Source organism: Physcomitrium patens, chromosome 3, assembly GCF_059467195.1.
Source record: "Physcomitrium patens ecotype Gransden chromosome 3, ASM5946719v1, whole genome shotgun sequence".
Classification (NCBI taxonomy): Eukaryota; Viridiplantae; Streptophyta; class Bryopsida; order Funariales; family Funariaceae; genus Physcomitrium; species Physcomitrium patens.
In genome coordinates, this window is record NC_143412.1 from 3544727 (window position 1) to 3559892 (window position 15166).

The 15166-nt window shown below is 38.1% G+C and overlaps 3 protein-coding genes across 3 annotated transcripts; 2 read left to right on the forward strand and 1 right to left on the reverse strand.

The window, feature by feature from the left end:
- Positions 1-6788: 6788 nt before the first annotated feature.
- Positions 6789-7783, reverse strand: LOC112279637 (uncharacterized). Its single transcript, XM_024514270.2, has 2 exons — positions 7545-7783; positions 6789-7358 (listed from the first exon to the last, which is right to left on the reverse strand). The coding sequence occupies exons 1-2, from the start codon at positions 7644-7646 to the stop codon at positions 6900-6902; spliced, it is 561 nt and encodes a 186-aa protein (XP_024370038.1). The 5' UTR covers positions 7647-7783; the 3' UTR covers positions 6789-6899.
- A 1033-nt stretch (positions 7784-8816) lies between these two features.
- On the forward strand, positions 8817-10814 carry LOC112279252 (uncharacterized). Its single transcript, XM_024513496.3, has 2 exons — positions 8817-9634; positions 9932-10814. The coding sequence occupies exons 1-2, from the start codon at positions 9533-9535 to the stop codon at positions 10655-10657; spliced, it is 828 nt and encodes a 275-aa protein (XP_024369264.1). The 5' UTR covers positions 8817-9532; the 3' UTR covers positions 10658-10814.
- Positions 10815-12475: 1661 nt separating this feature from the next.
- LOC112279253 (tubulin alpha-4 chain) lies at positions 12476-15126 on the forward strand. Its single transcript, XM_090248558.1, has 3 exons — positions 12476-13795; positions 14008-14349; positions 14818-15126. The coding sequence occupies exons 1-3, from the start codon at positions 13418-13420 to the stop codon at positions 14881-14883; spliced, it is 786 nt and encodes a 261-aa protein (XP_090104684.1). The 5' UTR covers positions 12476-13417; the 3' UTR covers positions 14884-15126.
- Positions 15127-15166: the final 40 nt, after the last annotated feature.

Consider the following 15166-nt stretch of genomic DNA (forward strand, 5'->3'; position numbering starts at 1 on the left):
AACTTTTGAAAAGTCAAAAGTATCAAGATGTGAATAATAATCATAGTTAGCAAAAAAAAGGTGTTTGATGAGTAGAAGAATGTATCAAATAATTGTATGCAAAATCTGCCAAAAGCAAAAGAGATGTATAATCATCTTGATGATAGTTGATGGTATACTTCAAATACTACTCCAAGACTTAATTCACCCATTCCGTTTGTCCATTAGTTTGAGGATGAAAAGCCAAATAGAGCTATATATCCACCTTTAAAATCTTACATAGGATTCTCCACAATCTTGATATAAATTGAGTCCTCCTATTCGATATAATATCCTTTGGCAATCCATGATAGCAATAGATATTATCAATAAAAAACTTAGCTATTTCTTCACCTGAAATTGTTTTTGTACAAAGTACAAAATATGCTATTTTGGTGAAGCGATCTACAATTACAAATATAAAGCCATATAAACTTGACACTAAAAGTTCCTTGATAAAATCCATAGAAACGGAAGACCATGGTTGTTCTAGAATTAGTAACTATTGAAGAAGTCCATAAGGTCAATAACAAGGAGTTTTGGATCTTGAACAAGTACTGTATGATTGTACGAAGGCTTTGACTGCCTTTCATATTTGAAGCCACCAAAAATCTCTTGATATTAGCTCCAAAGTCATCTTGTATCCAAAATGTCCGACTATTGAAAAATCATGACGAGCTTGAAGGACACAATGTCGTATTATGACACAATTGTGTAATAAAAATATGACTAAAAATTATTTTTTAATTAATATTCTATTATATTAATTCAACAAGAATTCAAAATATTTTAATAAGACTTTTATGAAAGCCCTTATAGCCTATTTTCTTGTCTTAATAGCAAGTAGATAAAAGTTAGTTAGTATTTTTACCTCCTAGGATATAGAAACTCTTTTATTGCCTTAGAAAGGCCATAAATTATTAAAATTAGAATAGAAGGGATAAATGGTTGATATAGTTGATACTAGGATTAAGTTGAAGATAGGATTGGGCTAAAAAATCTTTAAGATAGGTTAGATTGATACTCAAAGGTCGACCATTTGTGAGATAGGGTCAAAATCAGACCTTTGGTCACTAAAACAACCACCTAGGGTAAATTAAGGATCCATTTAAAGATTGGAGGTTGAAATTTGAGAGTTATCTTGAAGCTTTTTCTAGAGGCATAAGAATTTTTTTTGTAGGATTTTTGAAGACTTAACAATTGTTATTCAAAGTTAGGATTTATATTAATAATTTGGGTTTTATATAATATAACTAGGACTAGCAATTTTGGCTAATTCGTGCAATTGGTGTGGCATCTATAATTCAAAATTTGATATTATTTGTGCTATTGGATGTGCTAAGTGTATACAAAATTTTGTAATAATCTAATAATGTGCTAATTTTTAGCACAAGAGGATTTTGGAAGTTAGTAGTTTGGGATTGGGTAGCGTTTCTATGATATCTAAAGATCTACTAGTCAAATCAAGGTGAAATTTGGCATGGTCTTGAAGGACTTGAAGATCAAGTTGCATATCAATTTTGAGTTGAAGCTAATTGTTGGAAAAAGAAAAATTACTACTAGAACTTTTGCTTCACCTTTCAAGTTGGTGGCCGAGTAACATCAATGTAGTTTTTGGAAGTTCTCTCACAATTTGTAAGTTGAATTAGACTGAAAATTCTTGAGCATATAAAAGACTTACATTAATAATTTTATGTAAAATTTCACATCAAATGGATGGTTAGATTAGAAGTTACAGCTTGTCAAAGCTCATTGATTAAGGTTAGGACTTATAAGAAAAATCTAAATTGCTTAAATATGAAAGTAATAAGATAATTGGGATTTATGTATGATTAAGGCTACTAAGAAGAGTGTTTTTTAGCACTTTTGAATTAAAATTTGGATTATATTCTTTTTATATGGATGAAATCTATTAGAATTTCTTAGATACTTCTGAAACTCAACCTGACCTTCCACAGCTAGGTGCCCAATGCATTTCCAAGCAAGAAAATACATAATATGACAATGTTATCATGTCTCACCTTCTAGAATGTATAAGCGATCTTCAAAATATAGTAGGTTGTTCTTGAACTCAAACTTTGAAATAATATAGGACTTAGAAAAAATATTCTGGATATCATGATTAAGAAGATCAGAAGACATACTTGATTGAATTTGCTTGACAAAGATTGCATCAATAGTCAATGTTGATTTTATTGCTCGAAGATAAAAATGCTTGGACTTCAAGAGAATCATTCTTTGTTGATCAAAAGATGCATTTCTTTCTTTTGGTGTAAGATAAGAACGTCTAAAAAGGACTTTTGATAGACCTTATTATTTTTCGAGTTGATAAGTGAACTTGAAACTGAATCTAGATAAACACATGTTTCAATAGGCTTGACAATGATTCAAAATACATATTGACATGAAGTACTCGAGGTTCTTATGATTTATATATATGGTGATTAGACTTATAGCGCCTTTCAGATAATGACATTATTCTTAAAATGAATCGACAATCGCAATGAGCTCTTTATCATAGATCTCATAATTAATCTTGGCTATTAAAAATTTCTTGGAATAGAAAGTTATTAGATGGAGTTTATCATCTATTTGTATTTGTGACAATATGGCACCCATAGCAAAGTCTAATACATTTGTTTCTACAAAAATTGCCTTAAAAAAGTGACACACTATAAGATTGGTGCAGAAGTAAATTCCTTCTTTAAAGCATCAAATGATGCTTTTATTTATTTATTCCACTCAAGTTTGTCTTTACAAGTCAAACGTATAAGTGGAGCTGCAACTTGAGAACAATTATTTATGAAGATATGGTAGTAATTAACATAATCCAAAAAACATTACACATTTCATATTATTTTTTGAATCTTCTAATCTATGATAATTTGGACCATCTTGGAATCTATCACATCGCCTTTGTTAAAAATGATGTATCCTAAAAAGTCAAATTGAATAGTGTAGAACTTGGCATATAATCTTGCATGTCTATATTTTTGTAACACAAGACGAACATGAAATTCATATTCTTTTGTATTATTAGAATAGATTAGAATATTGTATAAATAATAAATGATAAAATCATCCAAAAACTCATAAAAAACATCATTCATAAGATGTTGAAAAGGAGCTGGTGCATTCATAAGTCCAAATGGCATGACATTATATTAAAAATATTCATACCTAGTTTGAAAAGAAGTCTTCCATTCATCTCCTTCTTTGATACTAACTAAGTTGTATACTCTTCATAGATCTATTTTGGTATAGATCTTTGCCTAATTGAGTTGGTCAAAAAGTTCTGAAATTAAAGGCAAAGGATACTTATTTTTGATGGTAATCATATTGAGTCCTCGATAATCCACACCCATCCACATAGATTCATCTTTCTTTTTCAAAAATATGATAGGAGCCTCAACTAGAAATTTACAAGTGTATGAAGTTCTTTTCCAAATTTTCATCAATGTACTCCGTTCAATCTTTATTACCTCTCAATCTTAAAACCTCTCAATCTTTATTACCTTTCAAACTTAAAACCTTTCAATCTTTATAACCTCTCAATCTTAAAACCTCTCAATATTTATAACCTCTCAATCTTAAAACCTCTCAATATTTATAACCTCTCAATCTTAAAACCTCTCAATCTTAAAACCTCTCAATATTTATAACCTCTCAATCTTAAAACCTCTCAATCTTTATTACCTCTCAATTTTAAAACCTCTTAATCTTCATTACCTTGATCATCAAAATGCTCAAATCAAGTCTAAGTTATAAAAGTACTAAGTTTATGTATATATATATATATATATATATATATAATATTTTCTATTTTAGGGCAATTGCATCAATACATAAGTCAAGTAACAAAAAAAAATCCAAATGTATGATTAACTATCTTAAAACCTTATATATCCCTATGAGAAATGTTTTCCAAACTTCAACAACTCATAACTCATGATTGGACGGTTCAAACAACATAAAACTTTACATGAAGTACCGATATACTTTGAATAACTACCTCAAAAAGATTTGACTACAAATTCGTTATAGATCTTATTGTTCATAGTCAAGGTTTATATTGGTGAATTGGGTTTTATATAATATAACTAGGGCTAGCAATTTTGGCTAGTTCGTACAATGAAGGTAGCATCTACGGTTCGAAATTTGATATTGTTTGGATTATTGAGTGTGCTAAGTGTATACAAAATTTTGTAATAATCTAATGGTGTGATTTAGAGATATCTAGTTTTTAGCACAAGAGGGTTTCAGAAGTTGGTAATTCGGGGTTGGTTAGAATTTCTATGATATCTAGAGATCTACTAATCGGATCAAGGTGAAATTTGGCATGGTGTTGAAAGACTTGAAGATCAAGCTGTACACCAATTTTGAGCTAAATTAATAGTTAAAGAAGGAGAAATCACTACTAGGATTTTTGCTTCACTTTTCAAATTGGTGGCTGAGTGACATCAATGCATTTTTTAGAGGTTCTCTCACAATCTATAAGTTGGATTGGATTGAAAATTCTCAAGCTTATAGAAGACTTATATTGACAATTGCATGCAAAATTCTACATCAAGTGGACAATCAAATTAGAAGTTACAGCCTATTAAAGCTCATTAATTAGAATTGGGGCTTATAAGAAAAAACTAAATTGCTTAAATACGAAAGTAACAAGGTAATTGAAGTTTGTGTGTGATTGGAGCTACTAAAAATATTATTTTTTAATAATTTTGAATCAAAATTTATATTATATTCTTTTCATATGGGTGAAACCTATTAGGATTTTTTGGATGTTTGTGAAACACAACCTCACCTTCCACAGCTAGGTGCCTGGTGCATTCCCAAGCAAGTCAACATGTAATACAATAATGTGGCAATATTCTATAGAGCCTCCAATATGTGTTGATTATGCTAGTTAAATATCATAATTTGCAAGGCAAGTTATCTATGTATGCATTACATAGTTAGCTTGTTCCACAAGTTATTATATGGAGTTAACTTATTCCACAAGCTACCAACATATGATTAACTTGTTGGCCAAGTTTCTAACTTTTGAATACATCTAAAGTCAAAATTGTATCTATGAAGCTTCTAAGAAGCTTTTCTAGAAGACATTATGAAATTAATCTATATTTATTTACTTCAATCTAATCATATATGTAACTATTGGAGTAAATGTATATGTCTATGACAGGACCTTATAAATTGGATAGTATTGTTTCTCAAAGCTTTATAGAAGAAAACCAACAGGCCTTCTATTCAACAATGGCATAGCAATTAAGGCCTCTTTAATGTATCCCATTCTTCTATTAGAATTTTTAAAGTATCAATCTTGTATATGATAAATTCTAGAGTAGGATATATTTACAATAGGATGGAATTAGTAAGCTAAATGAATCTAAATTAAAATAAAACGACATTAAGTTAAAGTTTGACAAAAATCCAATAGGATGAATTTTATTCAAAAATAAATTTTTAAATGGATGAAATTATAATAGATGAGAGTGTGGCATAGATAAGTTTTCATTTGTTGATGAAAAATCCTTCATATATAAAAATTTATTTACAAATGATAAATTGTATTGAAATAGGAATAAGTCGATAGATGAAGGTTTATATAAATTATATAAATAAATTATGAAAGAATTAAAAGCTTAACTTTAATTTATATTATATGCATGGTTGTTTATGGATTGTTCTAGTATTTAATGAAGGCAGTTTAACAAGTTTAAAGGGGTCTTTGGCAAGAATTTAAGTAAGCAAAAAAAAAAAAAAAAATGTAAAAATCTAAAATTATTTTCTCAAGTCATAAAAGTTTTTTGAGTTTTTATGTTGTATGTATGATATATGAATGTTCTTGTATTTCACATGTTAATAGTATCTTAATGCTTAAGTCTTATTTAGAGAGATTAAGAGGGAATTAATTGAAACTTAAGCATAAAGTTCTCATAAATAAAATATGTAGAAAACTAGAAGTTGAGAATTAGAATAAACTACCAATAAGAGGGTTTGTTTTAGCTCACATCTGGTTTTAGCCAAAATTTCTTTACCCTCACAAAGATTACAATACAACACAAAAATTCACACTTTACAAACTTCTTCAAGACAATAAGCTCATCATGACTAGATGCATGCTTCAATAATCTTATACTTTAATCTTCACCATCTAGCTGCTATAATTTATGTCACATCGTATGACAACATTCTTTATGTAGAAGAATTATAAAATTCTCACAGTAAGTGTCATGGACATAAAAAATGTCATGGACACAGAAATACAGGCTCGAGATCTAAAAAGAAGTTCAAGAAGAACTGGCAAGAACTGACAAGAACTAGATTAATCAGATGAATATAAGAACATTAGAGAGGTGAGCTAGTACTCTCAAAGGAGCACATGCTCACAACAGTGAAGGTACCGAGCTAGTGCGATCGGGTGACAATCGTGAAGAGATAGTCAAGTGAATACAACAAGACAAGGAGGATGAGCAAGGTGAAAGTAAGACGCAATCGAGTGAAACGACGGATCAGGAACAAGGTCAATGCTCTGGGTTTTCACCACGGCAGAAATACCACTCCAGGACGTGCAGTGTCCAACTGCCCAACACTCCTCCGCATCCGACATCACAAGAAAGCGCTCTTCACATGTAACCACTCATCACAGGCCATGGCATCCACTCGTAGCTGCGACCCAGCTTGTTTCTTCATCACACCTCGCTTCCCAACCCTCCCCAATACGTGCATCCACGCTTCCACCAAATCCACTTCAGGCATCCAGATGTGTGAAACTCACAATTGTATTATCCAATCGAATCATCTCTCTGTACATTATTCACATCCACACAGGACCCTACCCTCCACCCACATCCCGTCTCTACCACATTCCCTGTCTACTGCTTCGGAGTCACTGCCTCCTTCACGCTCTGGTAGGCATTGCTCACTGCATTCCCTGCCTGTTGCAACAAACCGCCTGCGCTATCCTTCGCCTCCGCCGCTTTGTCGGATGCCGCTTGTGCGGCTTCCGATGACGCTTGCTTCGTCTGATCCCACTTCTCGCCAGCCACGTCACCGGCTTGCGAAGCCTTGTCGCCAGCTGCTCCTGCTACTTCGCTTGCCTTGTCCTGCGTAGCACCGGCGGCATCGGCGGCACCCTGCTTCGCCTGCTCCCATTTCTCGCCAGCCGCGCCTCCAGCTTCATTTGCCTTGCCCTGCGCCGCACCAGCAGCATCGGAAGCACCGTGTTTCGTCTGCTCCCATTTCTCCCCGGCTACGTTGCCAGCTTCGTTGGCCTTGTCGCCTGCCGCTCCCGCTGCGTCGTGCGCCTTGTCTTGGGCAGCTCCGGCAGCATCCTGGGACACCAAACCCACTCACGCTTACACAACGCTACGTGCTCCTCATCTCCTCATCTCGCCAATGGCCCCCTCCCCCCTCCCACCAAATCCCACCACGCCAACGCCCCGCAAAACTCCCACAAAACTCCACAAAAACCAACGTCAACCCAATCACCAACTGCCACACCGCGTCACGTTTCTCACCTTGGTGGCTTGCTGGGCCTCGCCGGCCTTGCGCTGCCCAGTATGCTTGGCATCTTCAGCCTGCTTGGCGACGGCGTCCTGGTTGCTCTGGTACGAAGCCATTCCTGGAAGCTTGAGGTAAGCGTGGAGCAAGGAGCAAGAGAGATGTGTGTAGCGAAGTTGGGGACTAGACTTGTGCACTGACTCCGAGAGCTGGAATGCTGGGATGGACTGCTATTCAACACGATGAACACGCTGATGCTCGGGAAGGTCGCAGGGCGCTGGTTATAAGTATGACTTGGTAGACACGTGGCGGGTTAGAGCAATCGCAAGCGGGGACACTTGTCACAGTTTGCCAGATGGGCAAGTGGGTCCCTTGCAACGGTTGCTGCTTTCAGTGCTCGGTGACCGAGAAGTCTATCCGGAAGGTGCAGATATGAAGGCGAGCCGCTTGCACCTAACTGAGGTGGTGGGGATGAGCTTCACATTCGTTCGGTATATGTTTCCTATTTCTCCTCCTCTTCCGCTGCCACTCCTCATTTTTGTTGGATTTCACGGAGGCGGTGATTTTTTTGTGGATTGAAAATGCTGCAACTGCAACCCGAAATTTCCAGCTGCGACGATCATTCCCTGAATGTTTTGTATGAATGATCCTCATATCCGAGCTTGTTTCAACTTCTCATGAATGTTTCTGCACCACAACACTGGGTCAATTGGAGCAACATTGTGGGATCAGCGGAGAAGAGTTAAAAATTTGATCATGTGAATGAAATCAAGTTGGTGAATTATGTAGAGTATTTTACTGCATCTCGTCAATGAGAGTAATGAAGGTACATGGAGTAACCAGGTAGCTATGTCAAAAGCATTTCATTGGTAGGATTTATTAAATCCCTTGAACTAAAGTATCCGCAACATTGTACATGACAGATGAAGCAAACGAAGTTGGGTTTTATCAGAATTTGAACATTCGTTAGTAAATTTGGATGGAGACTTTATACATGTAACAGATAAGAGGAATGTACGTACGTACGTATGTACACGTACATACACACAGATGTACAGATGCCTGTGAACGAATTTTCAGCATACCTTCTAAGCTTTGCTTATCATAACAAATTAAACAATTTCCGTTCAACTAAGAGAGTGGAGTCATTGTGTTCTCGCTTACTTTGTTTTTTCATTATGTCATGTTGAAGTTACCTACGTACACATATGTCACACACAATGAAGAAGCAAAACGTCGCACATGAGACAAACGACAACAGAAAGACAGGACATAAATAAGTCATCGCATAAACCAAGTTACACCTCAAATTTATCAACTGAAGCTGAGATATCAGCCTGTCCTTTCATACAAGTTTTCCAAGTGGAAAGATCTTTGTTTGGATTCCGAGGAAGCAGTCTCGTGCTAGACGGCACATGTTTTCACTAATATATACACAATCCAAACAAATTCTAGCACATTTTTCCAAAATCTTCCAGTTTGTTGCGTGAGGAGGCGTGAGCGAAGTCGAGTCTTCGGCGCTTCGAAGAAACGCCGCTGGTCGGAACCACCAACCCCATTCCACGATGCGGAGCCCAGACTATTCACCACCCGCGACAAAGGCCTCCGGAGCTTCCAGAAGTCGTTGTACCATGTACGCTCTGCAAATTCGTCTTGCGTTGTCGTGTCCAGAGCAACCCGGTGCAAGGGAAACGCTGGGCTTGGGCGCCAAGCTCTCCCCTCTCCAGCTGCCACGTATGGGGAACCCCAATGTGCCCAATCTGCCCGATTTGGTTGTGGGCCAGCCTCTAAGTTATCTGGGTTGTGCCAAGTGTTCTAAGCTGCAATGCTTGAAATCGCCAGCTCCTCTACCAAGTTTCATATATAAGAAGCTGTGATTGTCACCCAGCACTCACACTTGCATCAACTTCTACTTCTCTAACTGCATACATTTTCTATTTGTAACACACATATCCTTACCGAGCTTTCTTCTTTTGCTTGTCTAAATCCGATTCGATTTTGCGAGATGGCTTCTTACAACAGCAACCAGGACGCCGCTGCCAAGCAGTATGAGGACACTAAGCACTTTGGGGAGCGCAAGGCTGGCGAGGCCCAGCAAGCGACCAAGGTGAGAGACGTTGGGGTGTTTTTCAACGTGTTAGGATTGTTTTCGAGTTCGGAACAACGCTTTCGTAGGCTTTTGGAATGGTCGGAAATGGATCCGCAGGGTTCACGTTTTGGATCTGAACTGTTTCTGAGAATCACGATTCAGAGCCGCCAGGCAGGGCTAGTGACGTGGCTATGACAACTCGGGAGGGTTTGGTTTGCAGGGAACGTGTGCTTGCAGAGACCTCTTGGATACCTTTTCAGTTTAGGTACGCTGTTATTGCGTCGGGTATTAAAATACGTGTCCATGCTTGAGCAGGATGGCGCGGGCACAGCGCAGGACAAGGTTGATGAGGCTGGAAACGCAGCTGGCGAGAAGTGGGAGCAAACTAAGCAGGCAGCTTCTGACGCTGCTGGTGCCACACGGGACAAGGCGAATGATGTAGCTGGAGCAGCTGGCGATAATGCCGAGCAGGCCAAGCAAGGCACCGGTAGCTACTTGCAGCAAGCGGGAAACCTCCTGGGCAATGCCTACGAGAATGTGAAGACGACCCTAACCCAGTCCAGCGAGCAGTCGAAGCAGGGGGTTTCTAATGCAGCCGGGACAACACAAGACAAGGCGAACCAAGCAGGTGATGTCGCTGGGCAGAGATACGAGGAGGCCAAGCAGGGCGCTTCGGACGCGGCTGGGAACGTTCAGGAGAAGAGTCGCGAGGCGGCGGGAGCAGCCGGAGACAAGGCCAGCGAAGCTGGAAATGTGATGGGCGAGAAATGGGAGCAGACGAAACAGGGCACCGCCAACGCGGGGGGTGCGACCCAGCAGAAGGTGAGCGAGGCAGCCGGAGTTGCTCGCGAAAAGGTTGGCCAAGTGGCAAACGACGTGAGCAGAGTAGCGGGAGAGAAGTGGGAACAGTCGAACCAGCCCGGCGGCGTGGTCCAGCAGACGAAGGAGGCCATGAAGACAGCGTTGGACACGATGAAAAACGACGTGACGCCGAAAACAACTCCAGGAAAGCCTGTGAGAGTGCACGAGCAGACCTTTTGAATTGATATACGGAAGAGGGACTAGATTCGGTTTATTAGTTTTTATCTTCGGTGGCGTTGAAACGTTTGTGCATAGTCATCATTTGTGAATATTGTTTGCTTCATTATTAATATTTTTTTTGCAATTGAATTTGAGAAATATTGACTTGGAATTTTCAGTTAGTTTGCAAATATGTGAAATGGGTTCTCCAGCTCTTATTTATCTGTATATATGAAAGTCATGTGTTTATTCCTTTTTACGGCCGTTGCAGTTGGTGTTCACGTCTTAAAAGTTCATCTTCCCACCGATTTTTTTTCTTTTGAAGTATGTGCGGGCACTGTTATCTTTCAGTCCTGTCCGGAGGGTGTCTTGATTGTCATTTTTCTGCATTCTGTAAACTAATTACGTCTAGGTATTTCTGTCCACACTTTTGTCGAATTATAATGTTAAATTATAAGTTTTTGAGAAAATGCTTTACTCAGTATCCATACTGAAGTATGTATCGACGCAGAATTTTTTATGTTGATACTCTGCTTGTGAGAAATAATAGTCAATTAGTCCAACCCTGTATTTTTTTTATGAATCTTCAGTAATTAATCCGGTTGTAGATTGTTTAATAATCTACACTAACCGAAATGTGTATTGCGGTTTGTAGCAGAACATTTGTTTGACAGTTCGAACTACCGATTTCGGTTCCATATGCACCTAGAAAATACATGTCAGAATTAGCCATGGTTAATTAGTTCTCAATTTCTGGAAACAATTAGATTACCTTCAGCTGTGATGTAAGTACAAAAACCGCCATGGTCTTAACACAAAGATCTGCGTTGATTCAAGAGTCTGAGTGCTTTACAACTCGTTCATTGGCAATCTGCCTGGTAATATCTGGTAGCAACAGATCATGCATAGCAGGAGAGACATTGGCGATGCGATGTCGTTGCGGTTGGAGCCTAACTGTTGCCTTCAAATTTGCGCATGGCTTAGCACGAAATGATGGCGACGTTGTCAGGGCTCTCATGACGATTGATGGTGACATTGTCATCTTCCAATTTTCGGAGGGTCACCGAGGTACGTGTCCGAATGTAGTCAGCGTCGTGTTGGGGGAGTTGAAGAAGGCTTACAACTCGGACGAGGTTGTTGCATTAGGCGTTTTCCGCTTGCAATCCCATGGCTGTTTTGTTCGAGTGAGCGGCGTCTCAGGATTGTCCTTCGGTCGTCGTTTCGCTTGCTGCACAGGGAAATTATCACCTTGTTCGTTTAGACTTTCGAAGTTGTTTGCAACTCTGCATACACATCTTCCGTTCATAATGAAATTGCTTCTAATTAGCTCAAAGGCCGTAACAAGGGAGCACGATTGCAGTTTTGTAAGTTGTCTAGCAGTGAAGCACTCCCATCTACTCCTCCGTCCTCTAAGTCAGCTCAATTACGGAGAGAGCGGTGTAGCCTTGTTTATTCTTTAGATCCTTGTTCGAAATAGTGTTAGAGCAAGAACTGTGCACAACTAGACGGGAGGTGGGAAAGCGGGTCTAAAGAAACTCTTAGTTTATTATTAAGTTTATTATATTCCTTTAAGTATATACAGATATTAAACAAACAACTTGTCTTGGAATTGTTTGGTCAGCTCTTAAAAAAGAAATTAATGGACATGTTGTCCAAATTGTTGCACACAACTTGCTAGGCAATATAACTACCTAAGTTCTATATATTGTGGTGACTTGGATCTTGACAATCCAATGAGACATTTAATATTGTCTTTAATTTATTTGAGCATAAAGCAAAGATAAAAAAAACAAAATAAATTAAATAAAAAACAATAATACTGGTCTTTGAACAAGATTTTCAAAGAGGATTTATGTCAAATTGATTAAAGTGTGTGTTGGGGAGCTATGACTTGATTTTGATCTGTTTGCAACTTGTTCTAAGGAAACCCTAAGTTTATTATAAATATGTCTTATTATATTTTGTCTATTGACTTGTGATTGCAACTTGTTCTAAAGAAACCCTAAGTTTATTATAAATATGTCTTATTATATTTTGTCTATTGACTTGTGAGATTACTACTCAATCATCAAGAAAACAAACCTTAGAATATCCTTGAGTACATAACCACTTTTTTATAATTTGAGGATATTGTCTAATATCTATATTTCACAATTGTCATAATAATAATAATCTTAGTTTTATTCATCTTAAATCCTTTAATTTGCTAGAGCACAAAAAACTTATCTTATACCATTAAATAAAAAATACATGTCTTATCTTTATTATAGATGTCTTGATTAGAATACTTTGCAAATTTTAATTTTTATATTCAGCATAATTTCTTTAATAGCCTCAATATCTTAAAATCTACTTTTTATATAAAGTCTTAAGGCAAAAAATTTATAGCAACTATAAAGTTTGAAGAATTGTCCATTTGAAAATTATGGTGTATTTTTGTCCAATTATAATATTTTTGCATCATGTGTTTTTTTTTTTTTTTTTTTTTTTTTTTTCTATTTGATAAACTACACAAAAAGTATTATTTGCTTTAATTGGCATTGTAGTACCCAATTAGCAAGGACATTATTAATTTTGAAATAGTGAACAATACAAGCATACTTTACAATTAGGTTTTTGTAATCCATCTCCTCTTTTCATTAATCAACATTGTTCTCTATTCTCTACCTTCCCATGTTTTTCCTTCAAACTAGCTGAACATATTTGCAACTTGACATTGGATGTGGGATATTCTGTGGCATTTCTAACAATTGGATCTGTTTGCTGGATTTGGTTCTCATCATGCTAGTTAGAAAGGAGATTGTGGAGGCTTGCTTGGACCGCATTCGGAAGCTGGCAGACAACTGCACTGGTCTGCAGGGATTTCTTGTGGTCTATGCCGTAGGTGATGGAGCTGGCTCAGGATTGGGTTCCTTACTGTTGGAGAGGCTGTCAGTGGACTACGGGAAGAAATTGAAATTAAGAATGACTGTTTATCCTAATCCTGATGTCTCCAATGTCATCGCAGAGCCTTACAACAGCGTTCTGTCCACCCACTCACTCCTTGAGAATACAGAAGTGGCAGTGATGCTGGACAACAAGGCAATTTACGACGTATGCCGTAAATTTCTTGACATTGCGCGTCCCACATACACCACTTTGAACCGTCTTGTCACCCAGGTACGGTCTCCCGTACCATTCATATCAATCAAATGCCTCTCGCATCTCTTCTACTCCAGACTACTCTACATGTATCATACTAAACTACAAAGCAAATGAAATATGAGGGGAACCACCAGTTACGGAACCACGACATCCAACAGGTGATGTCGTCTCCAACTGCGTCTCTTCAATTTGACGGTGCCTTTAATGTGGACCTCACTGAATTTCAGACCAGTCCTGTGCCCTACCCCTGGATACACTTCATGCTATCCTTGTATGCCCCTGTAGCCTCATGCGAAAGGGCATACCATGAGCAGCTCTCGGTTGCAAGAATCACTAACTCCTGCTTCGATCCAAGCAGCATGATGGCCAAGTGTGATCCTAGACACGGCAAGTATATGGCCTGCTGCTTGATGTATCGGGGAGACGTTGTCCCAAAGGACGTAAATCAAGCAGTAAGCACAATCAAGACTAAACGAACTATTCAGTTTGTCGACTGGTGTCCCACTGGATTCAAATGTCATATCAACTACCAGCGGTCTACAGTCGTGCCTGGTGGAGATTTAGCAAAGGTACAAGATGTCGGAGATAAATCTTGAGTTATGTTTGTAATTATCTCTGAGTCATGTCCCAGTACGAGTTCTTTCGTAGACCGATGTTTATTTCGATCATTACTGGCATGTGCAAAGAGGGGTCTGCATGATCTCTAAAACAACAAGGATTGCTGAGGTATTCTCTCGGCTGGACCACAAGTTCGACCTCATGTATTCGAAGCGGGCTTTTGTCCATTGGTATGTTGGTGAGGACATGGAGGAGGGAGAGTTTTCTGAAGCTCGGAAAGATTTAGCTGCTCTAGAGAAAGACTACAAAGAGCTGGGTTCAGAATCTAATGACAATGAAGAAGACCAAGCGAGTGAAGACAATTCGAGGACTGTCATTGGTTCTAAATAGAGATATTTTTTTCACCTTGATAAGGACTGTAAATTTTATTCTGTGTGCTCACTCAAAGGTTTACTTAATCACACGCTGTATTTTGACAGGATTCCAATAAGAAAGACCGTCAGAGATGTTGGCGGGATAATGATCAAGTTTTCCACCACTCGTGAGAACGTAATAGGCTAGTCCAACTTGAGTCCCTCCAACTTTCTATGGAAATCTAAGAGCTTTTACTCAAGTTTCCAACAGACCCACTATTCTTGCTATACCCCAGTTCATGTCCTATCACGAGAGCAACCCCCCAATTACTTGTTAACTTGAATCAAAAGCAGTCCATGACAACGAGATCTAGAACAGGTGAGGTAGGAATTTGACCAATGCAACAAATTCTATAAATATTCTGAATACAAAATTGTGTCCATGAATGAGTCACATATGAGTGTTCTTTTCCTG